Source organism: Salmo trutta, chromosome 5 (genome assembly GCF_901001165.1).
Source record: "Salmo trutta chromosome 5, fSalTru1.1, whole genome shotgun sequence".
Taxonomy (NCBI): domain Eukaryota; kingdom Metazoa; phylum Chordata; class Actinopteri; order Salmoniformes; family Salmonidae; genus Salmo; species Salmo trutta.
The window spans coordinates 51,993,699-52,005,274 of record NC_042961.1 but is presented as its reverse complement, the minus strand read 5'-3'; the positions used below and the strand labels follow the sequence as shown (position 1 = coordinate 52,005,274).

Genomic DNA, 11,576 nt, shown 5'->3' with positions numbered 1-11,576 from the left:
TGAAAATGTCAGTGAAGACACTTGCCAGTTGGTCTGCGCATGCTTTGAGTACACATCCTGGTAATCCATCTGACCCCAGGGCTTTGTGAATGTTGACCTGTTTAAAGGTCTTGCTCACATCGCCTCCGAGAGCATTATCACACAGTCCAGAACAGCTGGTGCTCTCATGCATGTTTCAGTGTTGCTTGTCTCAAAGCGAGCATAAAAGGCATTTAGCTCATCTGGTAGCCTTGTGTCACTGGGCAGCTCGTGGCAGGGTTTCCCTTTGTAGTCCGTAATAGTTTTCAAACCTTGCCACATCTGACGAGCGTCTGAGCCGCCGTAGAAGGATACAATCTTAATCCTGTATTGACGCTTTGCTTGTTTGATGGTTCGTCTGAGGGTATTTCTTATAAGCGTCCGGATTAGTTTCCCGCTCCTTGAAAGCGGCAGCTCTAGCCTTTAGCTCGATGCGGATGTTGCCTGTAATCCATGGCTTCTGATTGGGATATGTACGAATGGTGACTGTGGGGACGACGTCGTGGATGCACTTATTGATGAAGCTGATGACTGAGGTGATATACTCCTCAATGCCATTTGATGAATCCTGTAACATATTCCAGTCTGTGGTAGCAAAACAGTCCTGTAGCGTAGCATCCGCGTCATCTGACCACTTCCGTATTGAGCAAGTCACTGGTACTTCCTGCTTTCGTTTTTGCTTGTAAGCAGGAATCAGGAGGATAGAATTATGGTCAAATGGAGGGCGGGGGAGAGCTTTCTATGCATCTCTGTGTATGGAGTAAAGGTGGACTAGAGTTTATTTTCCTCTGGTTGCACATGTGACATGCTGGTAGAAATGAGGTAAAACGGATTTAAGTTTCCCTGCATTTAAGTCCCCGGCCACTAGGAGCGTTGCTTCTGGATGAGCATTTTCTTGTTTGCTATTGGCCTTATATAGCTGGTTGAGTGTGGTCTTAGTGCTAGCATCGGTTTGTGGTGGTAAATAGACGGCTACGAATAATGTAGTGTGGTCCACAGTTTATCATAAGGTACTCTACCTCAGGCGAGCAATACCTCGGGACTTCTTTAACATTAGATATCGCGCACCAGCTGTTATTGACAAATAGACCCCCCCGCACCTGGTAAGATGTAGCTTCTCAGTCCTGCTGGGCATGGAAAATCCCTCAAGCTCTATATTATCCTTGCCGACGTTCAGCCACGACTCGGTGAAACATAAGATATTAGTTTTTAATGTCCTGTTGGAAGAATAATCTTGATTGTAGGTCATCCATTTTATTTTCCAAAGAATGCACATTGGCCAATAGAACGGATGGCAGTGGGAGTTTACTCACTCACCTACGAATTCTCAGAAGGCAGCCTGACCTCCGCCCCCTTTTTTTCCATATTTTCTTCATGCAAATGACGGGGATTTGGGCCCGTTCCTGAGAAAGCAGTATATCCTTCGCATCGGACTTGTTAATGAAAAATGATTCTTCCAGTTCGAGTTGAGTAATCGCTGTTCTGACATCCAGAAGTTATTTTCGTTCATAAGAAACGGTAGCAGCAACAATATGTACAAAATGAGTAAAAAAACAAGTTACAAACAACACCAAAAAACGAACATAGGACAGTTGGTTAGGAGCACGTAAAACATCAGCCATCCATTCTGGTGCCCGTCTATTGCATAGTTATCACATGTTGTGGTTTAACGTTGACACGCTTATACAAGTGTATGAGTTCCCTAAATGTATATGAGTTCCACTGCAGAAGAAGAACCACAATGGCCAGAACCAAATCCAGACGACAAAATCTAGATGACAAAATCCAGACAACAAAATCCAGACAACAAACAACCAACAGAAAATTAGGACAAAACAACACAACACACCAGACAAGAAAACAACCCCAGAATCACAACCCCAATGCCAGCAGGCAGTCCCCCAAACTCCCCTACTCCCTCAGAAGAAACATATCCCCTCCAAAACCTTTCCTCGTACCACTCTCTACCTCCCCCCATTTTTTAACACCCCTGATCACCCCGTCCCCCCATGGTCCTTACTGCACCTGACCTTACAACTACCAAAACCCCCAATTCCTTCCTAGAAATCGTCTCCCCCTCCTAGTCCCCCCTCACAACACAAACAACCCGCTAGAGGCCCTCATCCACCTCTGCAATTAAATGATCAAACCCGGAGTACCCCAATGCCCCATGTCCTTGACAATACACTCAGAACAGAATGACTTTCTTCAGACGGCTGTTCATGTTTGCCTCCCCACTAGGAAATCCATCCATAGACGGCACAAGGTATGTAAAGAGAACTTCCGCCTTCCCTGTAGCTCAGTTGGTAGAGCATGGTGTTTGCAACGCCAGGGTTGTGGGTTCGATTCCCACGGGGGGTCAGCACAGAAAAAAAAAATGTATGAAATGTATGCATTCACTACTGTAAGTTGCTCTGGATAAGAGCGTCTGCTAAATGACTAAAATGTAAATGGTCTGTGGCCAGGTGGGTCTGGGCCCTCTTTGTTCCCTATTCTCCATCCACCATTGTCCAGCCTTGCTGCCACATTGCTCCCCCTCCAGCACCAGTGGACATATCCTCCTTCACCCATCCCTCTCCCCCTTCCTCCCTATACACTTATCCCTCTCACAGAACCAGACCAGAACCAATAACCCCACAAAAGAGGCGCAGAGAAAATACCAAATATATAGATCTACGCCCAGAGTGAGCAGGCCACAGCGGAGTACTGTCTCTGACTTGTTTTTAGCCAATCACTTTTTGTGTAGTGCACTATAAAGGTAATATGGTTCCATTTGGGACTACACTACACTGCCATTATCTTCAGTATTGAGCTTATTTTCTGGACTCCAAAGGTTTGACTGAAAATGGAACATTATATAAGTGTGGTGCTGGTGTGCTGTTTGTGTTGTATGTTTTACATTTTGTAATGTTGTATTGACTGCTTGCTTTCTTGACCAGGTCTCACTTGAAAGAGACTTTGTGTCTTAACTGGTTTTCCCTGGTAAAATAAAGGTTAAATAGAAATAGCATAAATATACCAATACAGTCAACAAATATGAATATGTTGCTTTTATTTGCTTGCTTGGAAATGAAGTGAAAGCATCAACATAACATGGACAGACACTTTGATCTAAGGTCTAAAAGTCCTCTTATAAGGAACTCTTTTCATTTACCTACTGTATGCAGCTCTCTTCTAAGGACTCATCCATCCCTCTGACCCTTCCTGGGTCCTTCACAGGTAAACATATAATGAACATATCTTTATTAAAACATATGTAATAAACATATAATAAACACAAGCAATAGACATAGTACACAAAATGTGCTACATTGTACATTTCCGCTCATAAGAAGAAAGTCGGCTAGTGAAAGCTTTCGCAGAGCAAAATGCCCATACACTTCATTGCATTCTAGGGGCTGTATCAGAAGGGAGCGCTGGGCCGGCAGTCCAAGACACAGGTTGTTGAATCTCGTCCACCATTTTGTTAACAAGTGTTACAGGGTATGAGTAGTGCTTCCAACCACTTTAGAATGTTTACTCTCCTGCATTCTGGGAAAGAGAAAAAGATAGACAAGTCAAACTAGGCAGAACTGAACGATTTCCCCTTAGATAGGCCAGCTGCAAAGTAAAAATTGTCTTTGTGTTGGATTCTAGCTTGAAATATACCTATTCATGTTACCATACTAGAACTTATTGATTACTTTACATGTATAAGGAATGTATATGTTGGGGTGAATGAAGGGTTGATAGGGATTTGGATTCTGTTCCATGTTTCTAAGGAGGGAGGTGAAGGGCGATAGTCTCTTGATAAGGGATGCCAGCTGCGGAGCTAGGGAGGAGCGAGGAATGCGTCTCGAGGTCAAGTCGACAGATGAAGTGAGAAGAAACCTCTGGGAGAGGGGCCCACCACTACGACTCTCCTAATATAGTCCTATCTCACACACTTCCACACCAACAAAGGTTCTAGCATAAGGCAGGGCTATGACTACACCAGTGAGAGGAACAAATTAAGTTCAGAGATGTATTGGCTGTCTAGACGTGTAAGGAGTTGACCCTGCCTATTAGGAGGTTATAAATATATGCGTTTTGAGTATTTACTCTGTTTGTTCAGAACCTAACAGTTGTAAAAATGCATGACGTTTTTTTGTTGCTTTTGGTCTTAATTTAAGTTTAGGGTTAAGGTTAGGATTAACATCAGATTTAATGACGTTGTGGCTATGCCAGCTAGTGACTTCCCACTAAGCACAGACGTCAATTCAACGTCTATTCCACTTTGATTCAACGCAATTTCATTGAAATGACATGGAAACAACGTTGATTCAACCAGTGTGTGCCCAGTGGGCTCTCTGCAGAGCTGCCTCCAGAACAATATTCATGACAAAAAACGCTAACCTGCTCAAACAAGCTACAAAAACACAAACGTTTGAGAAAAACAATCCCGCCGGCCGTATGTTTGACACTCATGCTGTAGACTGTCTCTCTTAAATGTTGATCATTAACCATGATCTGTCTAGCATTGTCCCAGATCAGTTTGTGCTGTTTTGCTTTCTTGGCATAAAAACACAAACAGATCTGGGACAAGGAAATTATCTCGCTAAGAAAAGACAATAGCATAATTTTGTTTGGATTGCTATCTATTACCTTTTGGTTGATCTCTCCACCAGAATCTTCACCAGGGGGCCATTTGGGTCCAGGCAGAGTTGACGTCCATTTTTGAGTGTGATACTAAAATAATTAAAGGGAGATTGTCTGTACTCCATAGACTTCTTTCAAGGTCAGGAATTACCAGCTATTCCTTTAATGCATTATCTTCAAGATGTGCACCAGTACCTTTGTTCTGTGTTCCTGTGAGCAAATTCTTAAACCTCCTTTCCTTTTTTTTATTGTAAGTTACTTTTCATGTTTTCAACACTTAGTCTGAAGATCAATGCCAAAACATTTAACCTGATGATCAACTATCAATGTGTTGATTTATCAGTCGAGTATGGAACACAGTTTGGGTCTTTGCGTGTCAAAAAATATACACGTCAAATAACACTATTTGACCCGTTAAATAAGCTTTTAATTTGACACGTCAAATAACACAGTTCTATTATAGATTGTTGTGTATTCTGAATTTGCACGTGCAAGACAAGCGCCACCACTACTATCAGTAGCACTGTCAAAACGGGGTGGGTATAATTTGTGGAACGTTCCAACAACAGGAATCTGTTCCAGAAGCTTCGTAAATAACAAGGTTGCCAACAACAACGCATACAAAGTTAGGGAGTGGGCTATTTCATTACATTTGTCACTCACCACGTTTATTCAGAAAAAATGTCTGTCTTCACTCTGGTAGCCTATGGACAAACATTAAGAATAAGCTACGTGGTGAGTTGTTCCCTATTCGGCAGCTAGTTAGCTAGGTGAATTGATCATGCTATTTTCTATGCGTTGTTTGTGGGCAATCTTGTACTTTACTACGTTTTTGGAACATATTCCTGTTGGAACGTTCCACAAATTATACCCACCCTCAAAACGGTACAAAAAAGTCTGCAAACAAGCAAACACCGGCCACAAACGATGTGTTTTCAATACCGCGTTGGTAATAAAGCATTATTTGTTCGACCGCAACTTCTAAGGTAGCCTAGCTACCTAGCTTTAGCTTGGTTCCTAGCTAGCACCACACAACCAGCCTACAACTGCAGTCATTTTCATTATTCTTAGCAATGATTTAGGAATCCTTGTAAGTATTAGCTAGGTAGCCACTTGTTGTTCGCCTATTGAAATTGAACTTCAGTTCATGAAAATAAATAGCTAGCCAGCTACTTAACCCTGTTGCCCAACGCTAACGTTATAAGCAGCCAGCTAGCTTCATCTGGCTAATGATGCTCGACCAGACCAGGTTATGTGTTGTGAAGTTAGCCACAATAAGGATTAGGCATAATAGTGGAATTTGCGGTTTGCCTTCAAAATAAAAGTACCCCATTGAAAGTGATGCAGAAGGTTAATTGGTGGAATCTTGCCATATTTAGATTAGATAATGTTGAAAAGGTTGGAATGTGAAGCAATGAAATGGGGTATCCGTCTACTCGGTGACACCCACAGAACACAACTGTGAAGAGTTTACGCAAATACTAGCGTTGTAGCTCTTATCGCGGGACTGTGACTGTGTGAAATCACCTCCCCAGTCAGCCTATTGTGTGTATTGACATTCATATTGCACTGTACAGCTCTACCTAAGGATTGGGGATCAATGAAATGGGGTATCAGTCTACCCAAGATATTTTTTCCCAACTTCCTCCTCAGAGTTATCAGACTCCAAAACATTTATTTATTTATTTCACATTTATTTAACCAGGTAGGCAAGTTGAGAACAAGTTCTCATTTACAATTGCGACCTGGCCAAGATAAAGCAAGCAGTTTGACACATACAACAACACAGAGTTACACGGAGTAAAACAAACATAAAGTCAATAATATAGTAGAAAAATAAGTCTATATACAATGTGAGCAAATGAGGTGAGATAAGGGAGGAAAAGGCAAAAAAGGCCATGGTGGCGAAGTAAATAGAATATAGCAAGTAAAACACTGGAATGGTAGAATTGCAATGGAAGAAAGTGTAAAGTAGAAATAGAAATAATGGGGTGCAAAGGAGCAAAATAAATAAATAAATACAGTAGGGGAAGGGGTAGTTGTTTGGGCTAAATTAGAGATGGGCTATGTACAGGTGCAGCAATCTGTGAGCTGCTCTGACAGCTGGTGCTTAAAGCTAGTAAGGGAGATAAGTGTTTCCAGTTTTAGAGATTTTTGTAGTTCGTTCCAGTCATTGGCAGCAGAGAACTGGAAGGAGAGGCGGCCGAAGGAGGAATTGGCTTTAGGGATGACCAGAGAGATATACCTGCTGGAGCGCGTGCTACAGGTGGGTGCTGCTATGGTGACCAGCGAGTTGAGATTAGGGGGAACTTTACCTAGCAGGGTCTTGTAGATGACCTGGAGCCAGTGGGTTTGGCGACAAGTATGAAGCGAGGGCCAGCCAACGAGAGCGTACAGGTCGCAGTGGTGGGTAGTATATGGGGCTTTGGTGACAAAACGGATGGCACTGTGATAGACTGCATCCAATTTATTGAGTAGGGTATTGGAGGCTATTTTGTAAATGACATCGCCAAAGTCGAGGATCGGTAGGATGGTCAGTTTTACGAGGGTATGTTTGGCAGCATGAGTGAAAGATGCTTTGTTGTGAAATAGGAAGCCAATTCTAGATTTAACTTTGGATTGGAGATGTTTGATGTGAGTGGAAGGAGAGTTTACAGTCTAACCAGACACCTAGGTATTTGTAGTTGTCCACATATTCTAAGTCAGAACTTTTCAGAGTAGTGATGCTGGACGGGCGGGCAGGTGCAGGCAGCGATCGGTTGAAGAGCATGCATTTAGTTTTACTTGTATTTAAGAGCAGTTGGAGGCCACGGAAGGAGAGTTGTATGGCATTGACGCTCGTCTGGAGGGTAGTTAACACAGTGTCCAAAGAAGGGCCAGAAGTGTACAGAATGGTGTCGTCTGCATAGAGGTGGATCAGAGACTCACCAACATCCACGCAGTATTGTTTTTCCTCGGGAATAGTGTTCAATACACATAGGTTGACAATAAATGTGGCTCAATTCAGTTGTTTGAGTCCCGCAATAAGAGCTACGACGCTAATGTTCTCTGGGTGTCCCTGAGTAGACTGATACCCCATGTCATTGATCCACAATCCATAGGTAAGGCTGTACAGTGCAATAAGTATGCCCGCAATGCAATTCTCAAGTATAATACATCCAGTGTGATTTCAACAGATTTTTGTTAAATTATCAAATTATTGTCTTTTGTTGATTTTATATAACAACATTCCAATCTCATTTAGCAGGATCTACTCAATAATGGCAGAATTCTACCATTTGTATACATTTGCATCACTGTCAATGACAAACCTTTAGTTTGAAGGCTAACCGCAAAGTCAACGTTGTGGCTAATCCTTATTGTGGCTAGCTTCACATAGATGTGTCCGACCACCATTAATCAAATAAGAACTGTCTTATGAATTTAGTTATTTTAGATTTTGCTATGTTTTTGGGGAAGAACATTGTTTGCATCCATGAGCGAGCTAGCTATCTTTTTTTTAATGACCAGCACTGTAGGTGCGCGAGACAACTTTACAAGAGTCATAGCATACGTATCGATGAATCGTTGTGATATATGAAATACGAGTGCTAGTGTAATCAATGTGTAATAACTACGTAAAAAAATTATGAATGCGTTAAATTATTATGTGACGTGCAGTCATATTCAGGTCCTGATTGGTCAACAAGCTTATTTGACATGTCAAATAGTGTTACGTGACACGTCAAATAGTGTTATTTGACTTGTATCTTTTTTGACACGCAAAGACCCAAACGACGTTCCATAGTTGATGGACTGACTCAAAACCCTTTTTTAAAATGTATTTTGTACTTTTTACTTATTCTGAGAAGAAAATTGATTAATAATCAATTATAAATGCTCAATTATGTTGATTTATCAGTTGAGGGAGTTACTCACATGACTTCAGTCTTTGAGCAGTGCGGACGAGGAGGGAGATGCAGCACTCTCTTCAGATTCCTGAACGGAATATGACCAGTCTGCACGTTGGGGCAAAGGCAGTGTAGAACCCGTGGGTGTCTTTTCCCTATATAGAGGTAGGGTGGAAAGCACAATGGGTTTGTCCTACATTTCTTATTTCGATTTCACTTTTTATCTTGAATGATGTTTTTATTTATTTATTTTTTATTTCACCTTTATTTAACCAGGAAGGCAAGTTGAGAACAAGTTCTCATTTACAATTGCGACCTGGCCAAGATAAAGCAAGCAGTTTGACACATACAACAACACAGAGTTACACATGGAGTAAAACAAACATACAGTCAATAATACAGTAGAAAAATAAGTCTATATACAATGTGAGCAAATGAGGTGAGATAAGGGAGGTAAAGGCAAAAAAGGCCATGGTGGCAAAGTAAATACAATATAGCAAGTAAAACACTGGAATGGTCGATTTGTAGTATAAGAAAGTGCAAAGTAGAAATAATGTGGTGCAAAGGAGCTAAATAAATAAATAAATACATACATACATACATACATACAGTAGGGGAAGAGGTAGTTGTTTGGGCTAAATTATAGATGGGCTATGTACAGGTGCAGTGATCTGTGAGCTGCTCTGACAGCTGGTGCTTAAAGCTAGTGAGGGAGATAAGTGTTTCCAGTTTCACAGATTTTTGTAGTTCGTTCCAGTCATTGGCAGCAGAGAACTGGAAGGAGAGACGGCCAAAGGAGGAATTGGCTTTGGGGGTGACCAGAGAGCGCGTGCTACAGGTGGGTGCTGCTATGGTGACCAGTGAGCTGAGATAAGGGGGGACTTTACCTAGCAGGGTCTTGTAGATGACCTGGAGCCAGTGTGTTTGGCGATGAGTATGAAGCGAGGGCCAGCCAACGAGAGCGTTCAGGTCGCAGTGGTGGGTAGTATATGGGGCTTTGGTGACAAAACGGATGGCACTGTGATAGACTGCATCCAGTTTATTGAGTAGGGTATTGGAGGCTATTTTGTAAATGACATCGCCGAAGTCGAGGATCGGTAGGATAGTCACTTTTACGAGGGTATGTTTGGCAGCATGAGTGAAGGATGCTTTGAGGCGAAATAGGAATATAGGATGTATGATGTATGATGATATCAAAAATACATGCATAAATATATGGTTATCGGTTAGGGTTAGAGTTAGGTTAAGGGTTACTGCTGTATATACAGCGTAACAACGAGTAGTAGTTACAATAGTTATTACTGTATACACATGATAACACCGTAATAAGAACACTGTCATGTAAAGAGTCACCGACACTATTGGAATGTTGATCAGCTGGGAAAACTTCAAATGAAAGTAACCAGGTTATATATTCAATAAAGTAATAAACTATCATGCACTAGTATAAAAATAGTAAAATAGTAGTAATGAATTAGTAATTACGTATACAATGTTAAGTAAAAATTGGATGATTATTTACCTTCAGTTGCTGAGAAGATTGCCAGGAGGGTGAGCAGAACCATGGTTATGCTTGCAGTGTTCATGGTGATATCCCTTTACATGCAACCCTGTGGAAGGCTGCTGTACTATGGGTCTCCAATGATGATTCTGTTGTTGGATGAGGGTGCCTTGGTTTTTCTGGTAGTCATGTGGTTTAGATATAGGAGAGAGCTGCTGGAAAGTGTACTAAAGCTTGGAATTCAATGTAGGCTGTTTCATGTCACCCCAAAGTCAACTCTCTCTCTCTCTCTCTCTCTCTCTCTCTCTCTCTCTCTCTCTCTCTCTCAAGACAGAGGGCCCTGTGAAAACATTTTTTTTTTGTGAAAGCATCTTTTTTTGATCATGACTGCAGCATATGGAAGCTTTGTGGGTGCTTTTCCTCTGATGGGCCCTGGTCAAAAGTAGTGCATTTAAAGGAAAATACCAATCAAAAACGATATTTTGAAATTTGTTTCATTAGTCAGTCCGCTGTTGATACAGTCCAAAAATGTTTTGCATGTGAGCAATCAAGTTTAGTTATAGACCTTTCAGAATATAGAGAGTGGAATTTTCATTTAGTGGGGAATAGTGTGCCATTTTGGACGTAACCTGAAACTTCCCCGCCAATTAATTATATACTGGTGATATCTGTAGTAAATTCTTTACATTTACCCTTTATCACCCTGCAGACTTCAGCCTCCTCTTTGTGTTTGAATGGACACTCCATCACGATAGCCCTAACTCTAACCAGCAATAGTTAACATAAATACAGTCCTTTATTGTATCCAAACTCTCAACAGTTTATTACACTGTCCAGCTTCACTGCAACTTTGTGTCCACTTCAGTAGCTTTCCATGATTAGTCTCCTGTCCTGGACAACATTAAAGGACCATTTCTCTGAGTCAAGGTGAAGGGCCATTTCAGGGTTGTCTGAGGTAGAGACCAGCTTGGCAGGGAAAATATGCATTTTTTAAAACATTTTCTCTGGCTGTGATATTCGACCAATGTGAGCGTTCATTGTGCGATCGTGTTGGTCAAACCTTTGTGATCCTGTAGATCAGCAACCATAAAATCTCTTCACTCAGACATCCTCTGGCAAGTGAGGCAAGCAACGCTACAAATGGATCTAACGGTCAGATTGGGTTTGTTTGTCTGTTTAGCTTAGTGTTGGCATCGGGTTTGTTTGTCTGTTTAGCTTAGTGTTGGCATCGCTGTTTTACTGAGGTTGATGTTGTAACGATTTTCGTCGGAAGGAGTGGACCAAAGCGCAGCGTGGTAAGTGCTAATGATTTATTAAACAAAGAAACACTCTAACAAAAATAACTAAACGAAAAGCCAACAGTTCCGTCAGGTACAGAATACAAAACAGAAAATAACTACCCACAAACACAGGTGGGAAGAAGGCTGCCTAAGTATGATTCCCAATCAGAGAAAACGATAGACAGCTGCCTCTGATTGGAAACCATACTCGGCCAAAACAAAGAAATAGATGACGTAGAATGCCCACCCCACATCACACCCTGACCTAAC

At 41.6% G+C, this 11,576-nt stretch overlaps 1 protein-coding gene across 1 annotated transcript; it reads right to left on the bottom strand.

The window, feature by feature from the left end:
• Positions 1–3,053: 3,053 nt before the first annotated feature.
• Positions 3,054–10,256, bottom strand: LOC115194447 (growth-regulated alpha protein). Its single transcript, XM_029754146.1, has 4 exons — positions 10,048–10,256; positions 8,554–8,680; positions 4,642–4,725; positions 3,054–3,549 (listed from the first exon to the last, which is right to left on the bottom strand). Exons 1-4 carry the CDS (start codon positions 10,109–10,111, stop codon positions 3,495–3,497), a joined length of 330 nt encoding a protein of 109 aa, XP_029610006.1. The 5' UTR covers positions 10,112–10,256; the 3' UTR covers positions 3,054–3,494.
• Positions 10,257–11,576: the final 1,320 nt, after the last annotated feature.